Below are 19,805 nucleotides of genomic sequence, written 5' to 3' on the forward strand. Positions count from 1 at the left end.
TGCCAGCATTATGGGCACGACACAACTAATATTTTGACTAAATTTCGGGAAATTATTCAGGAGCTTTTGTCTCCTGTGGTGGCGAAATGGTCTGCCATAGAAAAAACAGTATCCCTGATTTGTGCGCAAGGAGGTCATGGAAGCCAGGGTGTCGGTAGAAGTGGGGCCTTGACGAGGCATTCCTGTGCCAGTAAGGAGTTGCCCGTCCCAGAGGTAGCTGCAGGACTCTTGGGGTCCATGGAAAAATCATCCCCCCTTTTGGTGAAATCGGTAAATAATGAGGGACAGGGACCCTGTGCTGAAACTGCTTTGACTGAACCATCACCTTCATTGAGGCTAGCGAGGCCAGTCTATATGTCTAGCTGTAATAGACAGTCAGATACGGACTCTGTGGCAGTTGGGGGGGGTGGCCAACTGCTGTCTGCAAATGACAATTTGAACCAGCTAACGGCCAGGCCTTCCCCGGCCTGCTTGGATCTCCCCCCTGCATGTGCCCCGTATGTGGTAGTGATGTTGAATGTGCCTGCTCTTGTTGATGGGGCAACTGAGTCTACAAACCAACTCATAAATAAGGTTGGACACTGGCTGAGTAAAAATTGTGACTTTTCATGTAAGGACTTTAAGGATATCCTGTTTGCCAGAAGAATTGGGTGGGTTGGCCCTAAAAACAAGACGGGGAAGGGCGACTGTATTATTATAAATGTTAGATATCCCGCCATGACTAGAAGGCTTCTCTCTAGCCATCGCTCTCCTGCCCCTAGTGCAGGCGCTATAGGGATGGTTCCCCTGGCCTATTTTTATGATCATATGCGAGCATGTACTGGAGTCTCCTCTGGATCTGGTAGGAATCCCCCCCCTGGGTCAATTCAGCTTGCAGGCACACAGCAGAAAAACTAACAGCAATCTATCCCTGGAAGGGGTGGATTGACAATGCGCTAAGGCACTGGATATACAAGAAGAGGTACCCCCACAGTGTAATCTTATCTCATGGAATATTGCTGGCTATGACACTAAGCTATCTGATCAAGCATGGGTTGGGTGTGTGGCTAACTATGATGTTATCATGCTTCAGGAAACTTGGTCGACGGGACTGGCTGCATGGGATGGGTATGACAGATATGCAATTCCAGCCGTACAGTCTCTTGGTGGTCGCTCGAAAGGTGGCCTGGTTACTCTAATCCGCCTCTCTAAGATAATGGGGGCTTTTCAAATTAACTGTAACCATCAAGGTATATTGCTGGTATGGGTACTCTTTTCCAATCATTTTAATGTATTATTGGTCAACTTTTATAATGCTGTGTGGGATATGGGGTGCCAAATTGGGGCCCTGTTCTCCATTCTTAAGATAATGCAATTTAGAATGGAGAAGGTGGGATTGGAATTTCGTGCCATCATCTCTGGGGACTTTAATGCCAAGTTGGGCCGGGCCAATACTGTGTTTAACCCCTTCATCCGTGACTGCAAGGTCTTTTCAGCGCTGGGTCCGCAGGACTCCAGAGGCAGAGATCTATTAAAGGAACTCGGGGAGATGGGCCTCTTGAATTTCTATGACATCGAAGCAGTAGGCACTCACCAACTTCCAACCTATGTCGGGAGAGGGTCTGGATCCACCATTGACTACATTTTCGTGTCCCCTCCTATGAGAGACTTGGTGATGGGAGGTAAAGTGTTAGGTGAATGCTTTAGCGATCATAATCCCCTTATATTGTCCTTTAAACTCCCGGGGGCGGGTCGCCTACTGGGACGAGGCAGGCATGTAACGGTGGTGACAAAGGACCAGGGTAGGCGGCTTGGGTGGAAGCAAGTAGACCACCAAAAAGTTCTGGGAAGGGTGGTGGGGAATAACCTACATCTATTTATGGAAATACTCCTGACAGAAGCGCCAAATCCCATGACTGTTATGGATGCGATAACAGTAGTATATGCAGCAGTCAGAGACTGTCTTTTTGTAGTAGGCAACCACCTTAATAAACGTAAATGTGGCTGGTACGACAAAGCCTGCTATGATGCGAGGGCAAATCTAAAGATGGCTACCAAGACCCACCCTAGAGATTGGGTTCTCGTTAAAGAAGCGAGAACAAGGTATAAAAGGACCCTGAAGGAAAGCAAGCTAAAATATAAAGATAAAGCTTGGGAAGAGTTAGAGCGCGCTACAGCTTTGAAAGACCCCGGCCTGTTTTGGAAGGTGGTGAATAGAGGCTCCCTTGAAACAGAAACCTCCGAGGGCCTTGGTTGTAATATAGCCCCGGAGGCCTGGGTAACTCATTTCTGTAATATATTTGAGGGTACCCCCCTAAGTAATACACAGGAGAGTGAGTATGATGTGGCTCCTAACCTAGCAATCAGATTCTCACTACAGGAGGTTATTGATGCGATACAGAGTTGTGCGCACAATAAAGCTCCGGGCCCGGACTTGATCCCGATGGATTTGTATAAAGCTAACCCTCAGTTATGGGCACCCATTCTCCTAAATGTTCTCAATGCAGCCGTAACTGTGGGCATCCCTGCCTCTTGGAGATTGGCATGCATAGTCCCAGTGTTTAAAAAGGGTGATCGTAATGATCCTAAGTCCTATCGCCCTATTTCACTGCTGGATGCCTCTGTGAAGATTCTGGGGCGGATCATCCTAGGGCGTCTAGAGGCCTGGATGATAGGAAATGATATTTTAAGTCGGGAACAGTATGGCTTCAGGGAAGGTCTTGGTACGCAAGAACAGTGTCTCAATCTACTGATGATAATCAACAAATACACACAGGCCAGAAAAGGTACCCTTTATCTTGCTTTTATTGATCTCAGCTGTGCTTTTGACAAAGTGAACCGATCTTTATTATGGGAGAGGCTAATTCAGTTAGGGTTGGACCCTATTATTGTAGAGCTTCTCCGGTATCTCCATTCAGGGACAGTGGCAAATGTAAGGGTGGGTCCAAATGGGGAACGTTCGGAGGCATTCAAGCTTTCAAGGGGTGTGCGCCAGGGATGTGTCTTGGCCCCTACCTTGTTCCTTCTATATACTAATGGACTTACAGATTTTTTGATGGAACACTGCAGGGATGTCCCGAAGGTAAAGGGTATTGATATCCCTGTGCTGACGTATGCGGATGACGCGGTCCTTATGGCCCGCACGATGAATGGTCTCCGAGAATTAGTTAGAGCTTATGTCATCTTTATGTCAGCACTGGGGATGGAGGTCAATTTTAAGAAGTCGCACTTTATGGTCTGTGGTAAACCTATGAGCAGGGTTGGGGAGCTAAGGGTGGAGGATCAAGTTATTAGTAGAGTCCAAGAGTTCCCATACTTAAGGGTCATCTTTGATGAGAAAGGTTCTTGGAAACCCTGTATTGCCAGAAGGATTGTGCTTTTTCATGCAACAGTTGGTGCAACCTTTGACTTCGCGGCTAGGGTAGGTAGCAAACCGATCAAACCCCTGCTTGAAATCTTTAGGCGGAAATGCCTACCTGTCCTTCTGTATGGTTCAGCACTTTGGGGGTTTAGGGATACCCGAGCCCTTATGGTGGAAGAAAATCGTTTCTGTAGAAGGCTTCTGGGTGTTGGTCAAAATATTCCTGGATTTTGCCTCCACCTGGAACTGGACCTTGAGCATGTACAGGACACTACCCAGCTGGCTCCCCTTTTGTTATGGATTTCAGTTTGGAGTAATGAACAGGCCTCTCTTAATAGGGATATCCTAAGGGATTGCTTGGCCTGCGACCATGTAAAACATATCCCCTGGTTGTCGCACATAAGGAAGATGGCTTATGACCTGGGGCGGCCTGAATTGTTTGATTGTCCCGAAGACCTAACTAGCTATGATAAAAAATGGTTTAAGGATAACTATCAGAGAATCCAGGTGACTAAGAGGGAGGGGTAGGCTCTAAGGAAAAAAATCGATCAGGGAATTTACGATGCTAAAGATGTGGGTGGGTCCTGAGCAATATCTTTTAGAAATCAAGGATGTGAGGGAAAGGTCTCTCATAACACGATTTCGCCTGGGGATCATTAGAAGCAATTTGTGCTTCCCCCTAGGTCAGTATGGGGAGAAGTGTATTAGACCCTGCCCCTGTGATGGGGTATCACATCAGACTTTGATCCATTTTACACTGTTCTGTGTCTTCTATGCTCCATTTAGAACCCGATTTTTACTACCGCTCCTTAGGCCCAAGGGTTTTGTGCAATACCGTCCCGCCTTCATGTGGCTGCAAATGGCCTCAGATGTACTGGTATGGAAGGGCCTGGGCTCATTCCTGAAGGGAGCTACTACTTGGCGCAAAAATGTAGAATTCTTAGAATGATTTCATTTATCTTTTTCAGCTTTTATGAATGAGGTTTTAATTTTCTTCTGTTTTTTATCTCTCTCTCTCTATATATATATATATATATATATGTACTTATATGTACATGTTTTTTATGATGGGTGTTTTTATCATACATGGTTTTTATAGGTATTTTTACAATGTTTTGGTGATTATCTGTTGTAATGGATGAATTATTTTCATACCGAATAAAGCTTCTTCTTCATGACGCCCCCATCACTGGACTTGAAGGTAGAGGTGCTGCTTTGTGTAGTATTGGGTCTGGCAAAATGAATGAGAGAGTAGACAGCAGTAGAAAATACTTGAAGATGTTAATTTCACAAGTACAGAAGTTGGGATCCAAGGCCAGAGCTGCTACTGCTCAATAGAAACTGCCTCTCACCAAGCAACCATCTCAGAGCTCCACAGAATATAGAACACTAATCATTATTCCATTTGGCTAAAGTGAGACAAACATAAATAACAACAGCAATGTTATATACTACATCATGCCAGGGTATGTTCGGTGGGCACTGCACGGGAGGTTAGGGCCACTGCAGGCATATACGTGTCACAGTAAAAAAAATTAATCACTGTGAAATGCATATGTCAGGTACACAATGGTGTCACACATGGCTGTGGTCACACTGGCACAACCCGCATATCTCACACATACACAATTGTCTTTGTGGTGCCATTGTTCATTGCAAAATGAATGCTGGCACCACAATGATGGTACACTCACACTGGATAACGGTGTTCATGTGTGTGTATTGCATGGGGATCTGTACAGGTAGGTTTGTGCTATCTGCTGTGTATCTGAGTCAGTACATGTGTGTGTGTGCGTGGATTGGCAGGTTGAGATGGAGGGACCTGGAGTGGGTGGTGTGGTTGTGTCTATATGTGTGTCACTTGCATGTGAGATCGATATTGTTGAGTGTGTTGTGTTGCCATGCGACACATTTAGGTGAGTGTTGTTGTGTGGTGGTTGTTGTCATGCAGTTGTGCTTATGTGTTAGTGTGTTTGTGTAGCTGATTGTGTAGTTATGTTGTTTGTTGTGGTTGTTCCATAGCTCCTGCCATTGTACAAAGTCCATTGGGATCTGCCGGCGTCTCCCTCCGTCAGCAATCCATCACCATTCAATCCGCTTGCAGAACTGTAACATCTTAATACGTCGGCAGAACACAGTTGGCTTGACGGTCTTTTCGGGTCTGCCGTCAACGCAACTTGCTGGTGCAACTGCCAAAATCTACATCAGGCCCTTACTCTTCGAGAACTACGTTGGACACAGTGGACCTATTGCCTGCTAAAGGTTCAGAACATGACTGTTCCTATATTGTTTTCTCTGACAGGCAGGGATGACATCTATATATGTACAGCATGGGCACAGGGGCAGTGCTTCCCTCATTTGTAGAGGTCATGCTCAATGTAAATGAAGGAACCCCCACCTCAGGACAGCAGTGGATCTACATGTGTACCAGCACTATCTAGATGACAGAACGGGTCAGGCATTCATCTACTGTACTGCTAATCAAATTACCCCAGTGGTACAGAAAGCACTTATATCTCTTGCATCCCCAGGGCAATTTATGTAATACGACCCAATGCGGCTCAATGGGAGTGAGCCTTAATTATTAAGTATGTATTTTCATGTTAAAACCACTAGATTCATGTTTGAGAGTATATAACATTACCTACCTAACAGGTAGCCCTCTTTCTCTTTACAAAATGTTCTTTCCATCCCTACGCTTAGTGTTTCCTTTGAAGAGTCACTTTCTTACAGGTAAGCCACAGTTTCTGAACTACTTACCCACCATTCTAAGAGCTGAAAGGTTTTATGCTTGACTTCTAACCTCATGGGATATCACTACTTTTGCAGTCAGGGCTCGGATTTACTAAGGTGGGTCACAAAGAAATCCTATTTTTTCTCACCAACGACTTTCTGATATCATCTTCAATTTGCATTTCAACTGGTGTGCTAATCATTTGCATCATAAAGTGGCCATTGAAGGGGAGAGAAAAAACTCTTGCCTCTTTAATGTTTATAAAGCATGAGTACCTCTGCGATTCTCTGTGAATGGCTACAAATGCAGGGATGGACGCATGAGGGACAGCAGACCTCCAAACCTCCTCTCCTCTTCACTGAATGGCGACTTTCAAAAGTAAAAATTGTTATTCAGTGAATGGCATTGGGGTTGGAACATGCAGGTGTGGGGTGGCCTTGAAAAGTTGTTTGTTCCTCCCCAGTGCTGGCACCCAGGGGCAGCTCCTCTGCAATGGCGGACAAGTGTTCCCCGCCACCCGCCCACCCCCCCCAGCCAAGAGCCAGGAGATGAAAAATAAAATGATAGTTACATTTTTCATCTGCTGGCTCAGCTAGTTGTGAAGGGAGGGGCGGGCTGGGCCATGGGAGCTGGGGGTGGGGGGGTAGGGGGGGGGAGAAGGGAGGGGGAAAGAGGGCACCTAAGTGCACAGGTGTGTTTGGCCCGTGTCCACAGCCGGGCTGGAGAAAGTGTTGTGTCTGAGCAGCAGTCCAAGACACTCAGACCAATCCTGGAACTGCTTTCATGCTAGTTTTAGCATGAAAGCAGCACCAGGATTGCATGTGGAGCCTTTGCTGATGTCCCAGTGAATGCTGGAACACCACAAGAGAAGTGAGGCGGCAGGAGGCGACGGGAAATGTATGTTTTTTCTTATTGTGCCTTCCCCCCCACTCCCCTCCTTGACATTTGTGGTGGCTGCCGCTGCTGCCACCCACGGTATAGTAGGTGGAAGCTGTCCCTTGGGAGCAGCTTCCACTTTCCGAATGCCTTATGCTTCCGTTGCAGGAGGTATTAATACATCAATGGTTTGAGGCAGCAACTGTGATTGCAAAGGAGACGGGGGAGCCAAATACACATCCACTTTCCTCTTCAGTTTATTGTGGGTTGCAAAGTGCCTTTTGCGAATTGGAGAGTCATTTCTGACTTGTAATGTGCCTTTTGCCACTGGGACCCGCATTTTTACAGCTGTCAAGTGTGTGATGTTGCGTATCGCAGACTCTGCACCTGCAGATAATCTTTGTATATCAGGCCCTACAGATCCTGTGGTCTTTGCTTTGGTCCGGTGCTTGGCGCCAAAAAGTCTGTTCACTATCTGGTGTGCATGACTTTTTACCTCAGTCTCTCACCGTCTTTCGTTACTGTACAACACACATTTACCATTAAAAAAACTTTAATGTGTGGGGTGACCGCTACAGAGGACATACACAGTGCTTCAACCCCTCGTCACGGATAGTAAGCACTGAGTAAATGCATTTACATTACAATCCAGTGCAATGCTGGTCTCCACAGAATTCATAATGCGTACACAAGGAATATCTGCAGCTGCAATTTATACAAGATCCACCCGGTTAAAACCTTAAAGCTTCAAACAACCTTTTACTTTCTGTACAAAAACAACAGGAAGCCACAATTGACACCAAAGTGAATGATTTTTGGGCCTCAAAAAATTGAGAAGAAATACTAATAAGAAACGAAAGACAGACGCCACACCAAGAACAGACGATGCTAATCCTATCAGTACAACGTGCCAACAATCAGTCAGTTAGTTCATTGCCTTGTGTGCCCAGCCCTGTACGTTTCCAAAGACCATACTCATTTCCTCAGGGGTGTAGGCACTGGAAGGTCAACATACTACCCGGTCAAAAAATTACGTTTTTCTCTTAACTCTGAAAAAATCGGTACTCAGTTCCCCCACAGCCCCGGCTAAGAGCCAGAAGGTGAAAAATAAAACGATAGCTCACTGTTGTTTTATTTTTCATCTGCTACCTCAGCCAGCAGTGCAGGGAGGGGAGGGTCTGAGCAACGGGATGCGGAGGGGGATGGGAGGAGGAGAGACTGCACCTTAGTGCACATATGTGTGGCTGGCCGGCCGTCTCAGGTCGGCCAAACACACATGCGCACTTACGTTTCTCCAGCCTGGCTATGTTGAACAGCTGGGCTGGAGAAACTCCACAGACCCCAGGGCAGTGTCTGAGTTGCAATCTAAGCCACTCAGACCAATCCTGATACTGCTCTCATGCTTGGTTTAGCATGAGAGCAGAGCCGGGATTGCTGGGGAGCATGTCCTATTGTCCCAGTGAATGCTGGGACACCAGAAGAGGTGCGAGGTGGCAGGAGGCGGCGGCAAGAATGGTAAGTGTTTTTTTTTAACTTGTTTCCCCATCCCAGTCATCACCTTGCCCCCCATGACATTTGTGGTGGCCGCCGCTGCAGTTCACACCTATCCAGTTCCCTTCAGTTTCTGCTTTGCTAACTCTTGACCTCAAATCTGAAACTTTGTTCCACACTCCAGCTGGCCCTAAATGCAGGTCCTTAATGTGTGTTAAGTTCCTCATCCTTCAATCCAGTTACAGAGGTTGGATCTCCTTTCTTTATCATAGTCTGTGCTTATCCGTGCTTAATTTGTACAAAAAAAAACTATAATTGTAGGGGCCTACCATTTTAGGAGCTTTCCACTGGAGCTCCCAAATGCTGTAGCACAGAATTCCAAAACAGCCTAGAGCTGCTTCCACCTCATGCATCCGACCTCTTTCTATCTCCCACCAATACTTCCTCTCTCTTGAACTCGCTCACGCCTACAAGTTATTTTTCGGCCCTGATTTCTCCCTTTGCCTCTGTGTTCCTATTTCTGTCTGCCCTTTCTTTCTCCTTTCTCTCTCTCTTTTGCTCTGGGTCAAAATTTAGTTATGAAAAAAAAGTCCCAGCTTCAAAAACAAGCATTGGCAAAGCCAAAAAATCTTTCCTTTGCGAGAGCTATTGGTTTTGGCAATGTGTTTTAGCCATGTACACCAGTGTGGCTGCTGTTCAGCACGACTAAAAGTTAGTGGCATAGAGTGGAGTGGCGTATCCTTGAGTGGAGTGGACTGTTGTGGAGTGTCAAATAGAGGAGTGTCATAGATCAGGATAGAATGGAGTGGCCAGAGTGGAGTGAATGTGAGTGGAGTGGATTAAAGTGATGATTTTATAGTGGAACTGTTTAGAGTGGGTCGATTAGAGTGGGGTGGAAGAGAGAGTATTAGAGTGGAGTAGATTAGAATTAAATGGATTAAAGTTCAATGGATTGGAGTGGATTAGAGTGGAGTGGATTAGAGTGGAATGGATTAAAGTGGAGTGGTTTAGAGTAGAGTGGATTACAGTGGGGTGGATTAGAGTGGGGTGGATGAGGGTAAGAGGAAAATGAATTAAAATTCAGTGGATTAGATTTCCGTGAATTGAAGTTGATTAGCGTGGAGTGGATTAGAGTGGAGCAGATTGGATTGGAGTAGATTAGAGAGGATTGCAGTGTTTTAGAGGGGTAGACTGGACTGAGTGGTTTAGAGTAGATTGGAGTGGATTAGAATGGAGTGGATTTGATTGGATTGGATGGATTGGAGTGGAGTAGAGTGGAGTGGATTGGATTGGATTAGATTGGAGTCGATAGAGAGGAATGGAGTGGGCTAGAGTAGATTAGAGTGGATTGGGGTGGATTGGATGGATTAGAGTGGATTGGGGTGGATTGGATGGATTAGAGTGGATTGCAGTAGATGAGATTAGAATGGATTAGAGTGGATTAGAGTGGATTGGATGGAGTGGAGTGGGGTGATTAGAGCGAAGTGGATTGGAGTGGAGTGGATTAAAGTGGAATGGAGCAGATTGGAGTGGATTAGAGTGGATTGGATGGAGTGGAGTGGACCAGAGGGGAGTGGATTGGAGTGGAGTGGATTAGATGGGAGTGGAGTGGATTAGAGTGGCGTGGAATGGAGTGAAGGGTATTAGGGTGCATTAGAATAGATTGGAGTGGATTAGAGTGTAGTGAATTGGAAAGGAGTGGCGTGGATTGGATTGATTGAAGTGGAGTGGATTAGAGTGGAGTGGAGTGGATGTGAGAGGTGGGTGTAAGAGTCCATTAGAATGGGTTGGAATGGATTCAATTAGACTGGAGTAAATTGAATGGATTGGAGTGGATTGGATTGAAGTGGAGGGTTTACAGTGGCGTGGATTGGATTAGTCTGGAGTGGGTTTGAGAGGAGAGGATTGGAGGGGAGAAGTGGAAAGTGGAGAGGACACAAGGAGTCGCCCTTGCATAATTGCTGTAATGTACAAACCTCCCAAAACTCTGCCCCGAAAGCACACACTAAATACAAAGAATGTGGTCTTGTGTAATGTAACTTGTGCTCATGTAAAATACTCCAATAGCTTCAAGTCGGGTTGAGTTTGCACTATAAAAAATGGTAAAAAAAGAAGCAATAGTACCTTAATCACAGCGTGACCAGCAAACAAACACTAATTATGATAAATACATCTGTACTTCATCCATGCACCACACAATGAATAGAAGGAACTGACGCCTGGGAAGGGCTGCCAAATTAGAAGGAAGGTAAGGAGAGTCACAATTATGCTGACAAATGGTAAGTAGTGGGCACACTAAAAGCTCCTTTTAACCCCTTAGCTGGTGGACCTCACCCTCCCTTGCCCCCAGAGTGCTGAGCCCTTTTCTGGCTATTTGAGGTAGTATGTGCTAAGGCATCCATAACCCTTTATCCACATAAAGTATCCCTGGCAAATTTGTTTCCCTTTTTTCCAAATTCCTGGGGATTCTAAAGGTACCTCAACTTTGTGGATTTCCATGGAGGGGACCGAGAAATTAGTCAAAATATAGCTAAATTTTGAGTTTTTAAGGAAAAATAGGAAAAAAGTGCTCTGGGTAAAAGTGTCTGGTTTTCTTCATAAGAATGGCATCAATGAATAGTTTGCTGTACTAAGGTCGCCATCTTCCCAGCTTTCAGGATCATGCAGAGCTGAATCAAAAATCTATTTTTTATCAAAGTTTTGGCTTTTTTTCGTAGAGGTACCCCATTATTTTATTTTTTTTGTGTTTTCAACCTGCTACCAGTTTGTGGTGGAAAACAGTGTGAAATCCATGGGTGATCCAGAAAAGCAATATATTTTATGAATAGTGGAGACTTTTCTGCATTCAACAATGGGTTATATGTACAAGGTTTTCCCAAATAAACTAAACCAAATAAGTAAAGAAATAAAGAAATATTGAAAATGAGAAGGAAAAAACAGCCGTTTGTGACAATGTTTTCATCTGTAACGTTTTGTCACAATGGCTGATTCACAAAAGCAATGTACTAGTACGTTTGCTAGACCCTTTTTGCTCTGGGGATATATATGGTTTTTAGGTTCTCCAAGAACGCGAGATACCCAGGGCCAACAACTTGCCTGCACTGCACAATGTTTTTTAATTATGTACGGAGTATAGACCAATTCATATGGTGAAATATATAGAGTGAAAAAATAGGTATCAAGGTAACCTATTTATGAAATGTGCACATCATATGGCATTTAGGAGCAGTGGTTATTTGTGCACCTCTGAATTTGTGGGTACCCATAGGTGCATACGATTTAGAGGGTATTTTTCAAAATGTCTTCTTTATTAAACACTGGCTTATATTTGGAAGGCACAAATGCAGTGAAATACAATTGGTAATAACAAATATCCTACTATTCTCTGCTCCCACTTGTCTTTTGATCAAAATGGTACCTCACTTGTGTTGGTAGGCCTAGTGCCCGCCACAGGAAACTGCCCGAAATGCCACATCACATTTCTCCACTCGAAACTGACCTGTTTTTTGCAAAGTGGTAAGGTGTGGACTTTGAGTCCTAACTAAGTCGGCACCTAGGGAAACTTAGCAGATCTGTACGTTTTTTTAAAATAAAGACACCTAGGGGAATCTAGGATGGGGTGGCTTGTGTGACTCTCACCAGGTTGTCTTTCCCAGAATCCCTTGCAAACATCAAACTTTGACTTTAAAAAAAACACAATTTCCTCACATTTCCGTGATGAAACGTTCTGGAATCTGCAGGAAGCCAAAACTTCCTTCCACTAGGTTTTCCGATAAAAACGGTACTTCACTTGTGTGGGTAGGCCTAGTGCCCACAACAGGAAACATCCCAAAAAGCTATGTGGATACATTACATATTTCCACTCAAAACTGACATGATTTTTTCAAAGTGGGTAGCTGTGGATTTGGGCCTTACTAAGACGGCATCTGGGAAACCTATCAAATCTGCACATTTTAGTGGAATCCAGGATGGGGTGACTTGCGTGGATCTCATGATATTTTTTTATTTCCCACAATGCCCTGTAAACATCAAACTTTACCTGAAATCACACATTTTCCTTATATTTCTGTGATCAAAACTTTCAAAACTTGAGGAATCCACAAAATTCCTACCATCCAGCATTGCCCCACTTATGCTGTTAAAACTGTGCCCCACGTCTGTGGTTCGGCCTAGTGCCTGTGACAGGAACGTATAAAACCAAGGTCAATGGGAGCCCTTGCCAGGGGTTACAAGTCTGGGAATATTCAAACATTAGTATCAATTTTAGGCTGGCCCTGGAAATAGTTGGAGATTTACTCCTGCCAGGGGCGGTACTAAACCTTTTTGAAGTATATGATTAGGATTCATACACCCACAAAATAGTGGGATGTAAAGGAATGTGTACCTACATAAGGAAACAAAAAAGTACCAAAAAAAATGCAAAAGTATTTTTGTTTGACCATTTGTAGACTATGTATAAACAAACGCATTTTACATGAACTATAATTTGGATATCTACTCACATGGGAGGTAATCCACCAGCAGGTTCAGAATAGATTTCATATTTTTTGTGAATAGGGCCCTTTGTGTCTCTTTTTAAAACAACTTTTAATTGTTGTTTACAAAAAGGACTGAAATTATATTTATGCTTCTTACTTAGTCAGACAATGGGCCGTGGTCACAAACACAGCTAAACAATAACATCACCGCTCTAATCTAGCCTTAGTTTGCCCCTGAATCTAAAAATATGGTAGCGGAGGAGAAACAGAAACATGTGGTCAGATTGTGTGTTAAGTCTGCCAGCATTTTAGAGCTCAAAACTGAAATGTTATGGTAATGTCTATATCGTGGACTAACTGCTACAAGTCATATACCCACGGGGGACAATTGAAAGAGAGTAAAGAATTTAAAAAAAAGAAAAAAATACAAAATAAGAAACTAATTCTTATAAAAATCAAAAAATGTAATTATTTAAACCCAAAATAAAATTCTGACAGATAATGGATAAAAGGAAAAGGCTAGACCCAAGTAGACAAGTATTGTCTGCAATTTATGTAGAAATGCATTCTATGAAAGACAAAAAATAAAACACCAAATATGTCAGTGTAGGTGTTTAGCAGTCCCCTACAGTTTCGAAAGCGTCTACTTCTGATATGAAATGGCTAAAATGTTTAGGAAACCTTGCCTTATCGTCACTTGCGTACTTTGTCCGTAGAAATGTGCCTAAAGTCCTCGAAAAGTGTCAAGATGGACAATAAAATGCACACACAAACTGTCAAAAAAGTGAAGGTAAACCATTCCTTCACCATTTTCAGCACAGTCGAGCTGTTGTTCAAGAGAGATAAGAGCGAAGGCGGGAACTAGCTGGAGGTCCGGCGGAAGAGGGGAAAGTCGATGAGAGAATTAGTGAAGAAGGAGAAGGCGGAGCAGAGGGTAAAACTTGGGGGGCAAGAGCACTCGAGCAGCGCAATGGTATTATTCGCTGTCTCGGCCCATTCGATAAGGCAGCAGTGGCCTATGGGCAAGTGGCCATAATTTTAAGGGCCATACGTTCTAGCCTTTCCCGCCAATGCAGGCTGGGGCGCCCAGCAATAGTGAAGGCGGCACTCACTGCAACGGAAAGGAAGCTGGATGGACACATCACCCATATGGCGTCATTAGAAAGGACAACCTCTTAGGCCCGGATTTATACATTTTTTGCACTGCGTTTGCGTCAAAATTATATTTTGTAAGTTCGTGCCACTTTTGCGTCAAAAAATGACACAAAGGAGGTACAAAAAAAGTATATATCAGGGCCTTAGTGTTTCTCCACTGCACAGAGAAATAATAACAGTTGGTATCCTGACTACTGGGGGGCTGGCCTTACTCAGGGCATCACTGGGAACCCAAAGCAGCCCTGGCAAATTTTGTCAGACCAACTGCAATAGGCTGCATAGCGAGTGAGCGTGACCACTACAGTGGGGCTTGCAGGCCTACGAAAGTAAAGTTTGGAAAAGATCGCAAAAACAGTGCAGTTTACAACACGTTTTTCATTGTAAATTCAATTGTATTCGTTTGAAAGCATAGAAAATGATGACCTTACAGTGCACCGCGCTACGACAATCTTTATTGGGGCTCTTTAGTGATTCCCACACCATCACCCTCTGTCAGTGCCTCATAGCTCCATAGCCCCTCTCTCGCATATCTTTCATTTGTTATATAGCACCTCTCTTACCCCCATAGGGTGTTGGAGCATTTTACCTCACACACACATACAATAGAGACAATGAATCATAAGTGTGTAAATTAGTGCATAGAAACTGTTATTTAAGACTAAGGGGACTACAAGGTGTAGCGTTCACGTCATCCATACTGGGAGGCATTTTTTTAAGAGTGCTTGGTCTGGGGAAGCATAAGCTCAGGAATGAGAATGTAACACAGTGGTTAGGGTGGACTTTACTAATAACAATGTATTTCTACCCAAACAAACCCTTTTTAGCCAAATTAGGATAATCAGAGACTGGGAAAAAACATAACTTTCTAACCTGTACCATGCAGTTTGCGTGCAGCTCTTCGATGGCAGTTCATAGCTCACTGCGCTAGATCATGACTGTAACTTATGAACTGCGCAGTAACAAAAGGAACTCTGTGACAAAAGCAGTATCCCACTGAGCTATGAACATAAAACACTGTTCTGTGGTGTGCACAGTACATGTTATTTGCATCAGGGGTTAAGCATATTAACCCTTTGTGCTACTTTAGATGGATCAAAAAAAAAAACTCAGATCATTAATCGCCAGAGTTATCTTGGCCTTTTTTATTGTTCCCTGAAAACTGTTGGACATACAAGGAACTCTGCAGTGCTTTTAAAACTGCAGCACTGCTGCAGAAGCAGCCCCCAGTAACAAAAGTGGACCCCTACACTTCCATCCTCCCTCCCGGGGAAATGCCTGATGCCCGTTACGACCAGTCGGGCCTTGACCTTGGTTTACTTAGTGTTGGCACAGGTGCAGCAACTCGAGAACCAGAACCGCATGGGGCTGCAGTGACAATGAGCAATGGTAAGCACCGGATGGCGAAATACTATAGCCTTAGAACCCGCCGTAGCGGGCTCTACCGGCTATTAAAGGCCCGCTCCCCGCGTTAAATGCCCGAGCCGAAGAATGTTCTATTAAAAAAAAAAATGTTCACGGAGCCCGAGGGGATTAAAATCCCCTCGGGCTCCGTGAGGCTTTGTTCACAGCTGTTGCTGTGAACAAAGCGAACATTGGAATGTTGGCGCTGCGGGCTTTTACCGGCCAGTAAAAGCCCGCAGCACTCCATTGTTTTCAATGGAGCCCCCAGCATTCCAATGTTCTAATACAAATTACTGTGATCACTGGCGGCTCTGGGTTTGGCTCAAGATGGATGTTCGCATTTTGTCTGGAACAGCTCTGAGCACTCAGATCGCCTGCAAGTTAAACCTACCAGTGTATTGCTGAAAAAAAAAATCAATAAACTTTCAGTCCTTTCTCAAAGATTGATCGTATGGTCTGTTTTGTGACATATAAGCTGTCTTTAGTCGCAAGAACAACAAGGGACAAAAATGCTAAGGAAGGAAAAGTTGGAACACTCTTCTGCTCCTTGCTACTTTCATATCATCAAAAATGTATAACAAAAATATCAAGGACACAAATATAGACTTTACATATCTTTTATGTTAGATCGAAAATATTGACAACAAAAATATAAAAGGCCACAATATCATCAGTAAGTAGGTAAGTATATTGAATTTTACTTATCATGGACGATTTCAAATTTAAAGCCTATCACATTACAATTTAAAAAAATACTTATACAATTATACAAAAAAGTATAACTTGTAAACATAAAATGAAAATATCTACTTTAAATAAATAATATACAAAAAACAAATAATAATTAATTATAATTACAAACACTAAATATTAAAATATTTAACCAAGCAATGGCAGACTCTTTGCAGAGGTTAACCGATGACCTTTTCAGTTGCTGATTCGTGCATTCAGGAGTTAAACTAGTACAAATGAAGCGCAACTTTGCAGAAGGAATATTAATGGGTGTTGAAATAACGAACGAAATAATTCCATCACAATTTGTTCCTTGTTATACATCATCATGTGGCTTTTCTTGCCACATAATTTTGGCAATGCTGCACCATGTTTTGGCCCCCACTGCCGCATAATTCCAGTGGGCATTGGTATACAAACAGTAATAGTAAGTATTCTGTCTATAATAATGCCTTTTTTGAAGGCTGGGTTTTAGAGTCATCAACACCTACATCTACAGACGGTAACAAATTAATGCTGTTTTGAGCAATGCAATATAATTTAATACGAGCATGTAGCAGAAAACTCAAAAAACTAAAAAACAGATGTAATTGTCCTTCCCACAGTACGTATTAAATACACTCAAGTAACATGTCATATGCCACTAAATATAACAATTTTACCATTTCTGCCCTTCCGCCTCGTGCTGCAGGACTTTGTAGCCAAACTGAACGTCTTGGGGTCCATGGAACACTTGGGGCCTCTTTACATCAATATTGAAAGGATTGCAGAACCCTGAAAAAAAAGGCACGCGATGAAGTGTAATGACAGCACTGTGGGGCTCTGGTCGTATTATGTCTAAAAATACTTCAAATACATGAATGTACATACGTTTTAAAATATTAGCACTTGTGGTCACACTTTTTAAACATATATTGCTCAACGTTGTTTTGCAAGTTTAATGGTTTCTCGTATTTTGCTGACTTGCAAAATAAGGGGGAACACGCCCTTTCGGTCTTCCAGTGAATTATACGTTCCTATTTTTTAAATTGGGTACATGTACAGTCAGAGCAAAAAGTTGTTATTAGACAATGTGTTTAACAAGTAAGTTTTGCTTTCCATCATTCCCATGATAGAATAATGTAGTCTAGAGCAAGTATGGCCTGGACTGCAAGCATAATGATATTTTGTTGTTTGACTGCTCGCCCTAAGTGGGAAGGGTATGCCTAGACGTGGGTCCCGTGCTTCCCATGCCACTGGATTCAAGCTAGCCTGGCTGATGAGGGGTGAAACCCCGAAACTGGTCCCAGGATGCTTGTTTCCGGTCCAGTGAGGACCTGGCTTGGCAGTTCGGTCTGGACTGTTCCCATGAGGAACAGGGTCAAGACTGATTTGCATATGGCTGGGTCCAAACTGGGGTGGCATGGTGAACAAAAGAACAATGGATTAAACCCAGATCTATGACTGGGGGTGAGTGTTTGACAATGTTCAGCATTCCGTCCATCACTTGTAAGCCATTTGTCGTAACCTGATCATCTCCCTTGGTAATCTGTGGTGGCCCCATAAATTAGCTATCTACAATGCTCTTAACGCCTGTCTTGATTGCAATTGTTGCAGGAAGGTGACTGGATTATGAGTTCCTGAAGCCACACGATCCCTCCCCTTTTCCCCGAGTTCGAAGCTTGAAGTCACAGCTGCTTTTCATATTATTTCTTTTGGTATGGAAGCTGCGGGTTTTTTTTTCTGTGCGTACGTTAAGTGATATTTAACCTCCCCCACTAGCAATTGAGCAACAGCTGTAACCTGTGGGGACAATCTGTGCTCCTTACTGCAGGCTAGAATCAGCCATGGCTGTGGCTAGAATAGGTGCACATCCCACCTCAGGGCTGGACAGGTCAAATGGGAATTTCCTTTTTGTAGCTTGTCCATATCGTGTTCGTTCTCCTGGAGCATTGTCTCTTTACCAATGCTCTAACTGGCTAACTTCTATCCTAACTACTCTTATCTGTTTGCTTAAGCATTCCATGAGAGTGCATGTGTTTTCTAGGTTTCCCGTTCATGTGCTGCGCCCACCTACCAAACGCTCCGTGCTGCTATCTCGTGTTGCAAGTGCGCTGTTGTGCGCTTCTCCCTAAACAAAAACGTCCTCACTCCTCTGTGCTGCTTTCTAGCTCATGTGCTTCTACCGTCGCCGCCATGTTGCTTTCCCTCATACGCTACTTATCCTCTCCACCGCCCACTTTTCGTTGCTACACCCCCACCTCCCATTACTCCATTGCTCACCACCCCAATTGGTTTGACCTTAGCTGCCCGGTTTGTAGCTTTGTTATTTTTTATGTCATGGTCTTTCTAAAACGTTATCACTGGGGGAGCTGCCAGGCCTCCACCAATCCGAAAAAATAGCTAAAAGTAAAATTATTTTTTGCCTGAAAAAGCTCACATTGCCATATTATTCCCTCGCACGAAAGGGGACTACTTTCTGTGTGGATCTGCTTATTGCGAAAGAGCAGAAAGCTGTCACTCACAGTGAAGTTAACCAACGACTGATGTGGGCTGACCCATTTTCTCATGCAATGTGCTGTACTTGGTGGAAGTAAAACGTGAATGACATATCCACAGACCAATGCACGAAGAGGGCTGCTGGAAGTCCCAATAAGTCTTTAGATTATATATGATTAAACTCAAAACAAAGTGTCTTCGGATAACAACAGTTTTAAAATCAGTACAATTACTATTAAAATGCAGCTAACAAAGCATATTTTGGGAATGTATCTAGGAAACAAGGCACAAATGTGTAATTTTTACATCTGTGGTAAAAATTCAGCAGTCTTCTATTTACCATTGGTATCATAAAAGGGAAGAAACAGATTGGCTTTTCTTGAGTGAGAGAGGGTGTTTTTTCGGAGGCTCAAAGGATCTGTTTTTGACACAGCACAGAATTTTTGTTGGAAACAGAAGGAAAAATAATAATAGAGGTATTTGTAGTGCTAGGTCTGCTAAGGTTTGCGGGAGAGCTCATATGGTCATGTGTAATTCTGAGCTGCATCTGCAACCTTTTACTATGCGAAGTTGGTGGACAGCTATCTTTTGCTTAGCACAGGCAAGTGCTCGCACAAACCTTAGTCAATACAGACCTACCAACACACACACACAGTACCACCGAGTGTCACATGACATCAGCTCTGCTTACATGGTTTTCTGGTGAAAAGGCGATTTCACACAGTGAGAGATGACTCAAGATGGCCCAGCTTAGGGTGGGTTTCCATCGGGTGTCTGGTGGCTGGGCACTGCCAATTTCAAATTTCCCTCAAGATATCAGTGGAACTTTTATTTGCAATTTTTTGGAGGGGGGGTGTCTGTGCTCGGCACAAAGTCCTACGCCCCTCATGAAAGTACAAGTCTCAAGGCTCTGCCCCATCCCAAACCACTACCAATTTACGCCCTGTCCTCTCACATGGTGAGATTTACTTCAAAATTAACAGGACTGTAAATAACTTGTGTAATTTTTTTTAAGTAGCTAGCCAACCGAAACCCAGAAACCTAAGTAGCCAAAATGCCCTGAAATCTAGTATTTGGTTTGGAAGATGAATACATTTTATATGTTGAACTGCAAAAGATG

General features: G+C 43.7%; 1 protein-coding gene across 2 annotated transcripts in view; it reads right to left on the reverse strand.

Annotated features, from left to right (window-relative positions):
- Positions 1-19,805, reverse strand: part of ITGA10 (integrin subunit alpha 10) — a 285,816-nt gene that overhangs the window by 210,996 nt on the left and 55,015 nt on the right. For both annotated transcript variants that reach the window (XM_069217945.1, XM_069217946.1), the window contains exon 2: positions 16,870-16,981. In XM_069217945.1, the coding sequence (XP_069074046.1) occupies positions 16,870-16,981 (112 nt within the window). The remainder of the gene's footprint in view (positions 1-16,869; positions 16,982-19,805) is intronic.

The sequence above is a fragment of the Pleurodeles waltl genome, chromosome 12 (assembly GCF_031143425.1).
Source record: "Pleurodeles waltl isolate 20211129_DDA chromosome 12, aPleWal1.hap1.20221129, whole genome shotgun sequence".
Taxonomy (NCBI): domain Eukaryota; kingdom Metazoa; phylum Chordata; class Amphibia; order Caudata; family Salamandridae; genus Pleurodeles; species Pleurodeles waltl.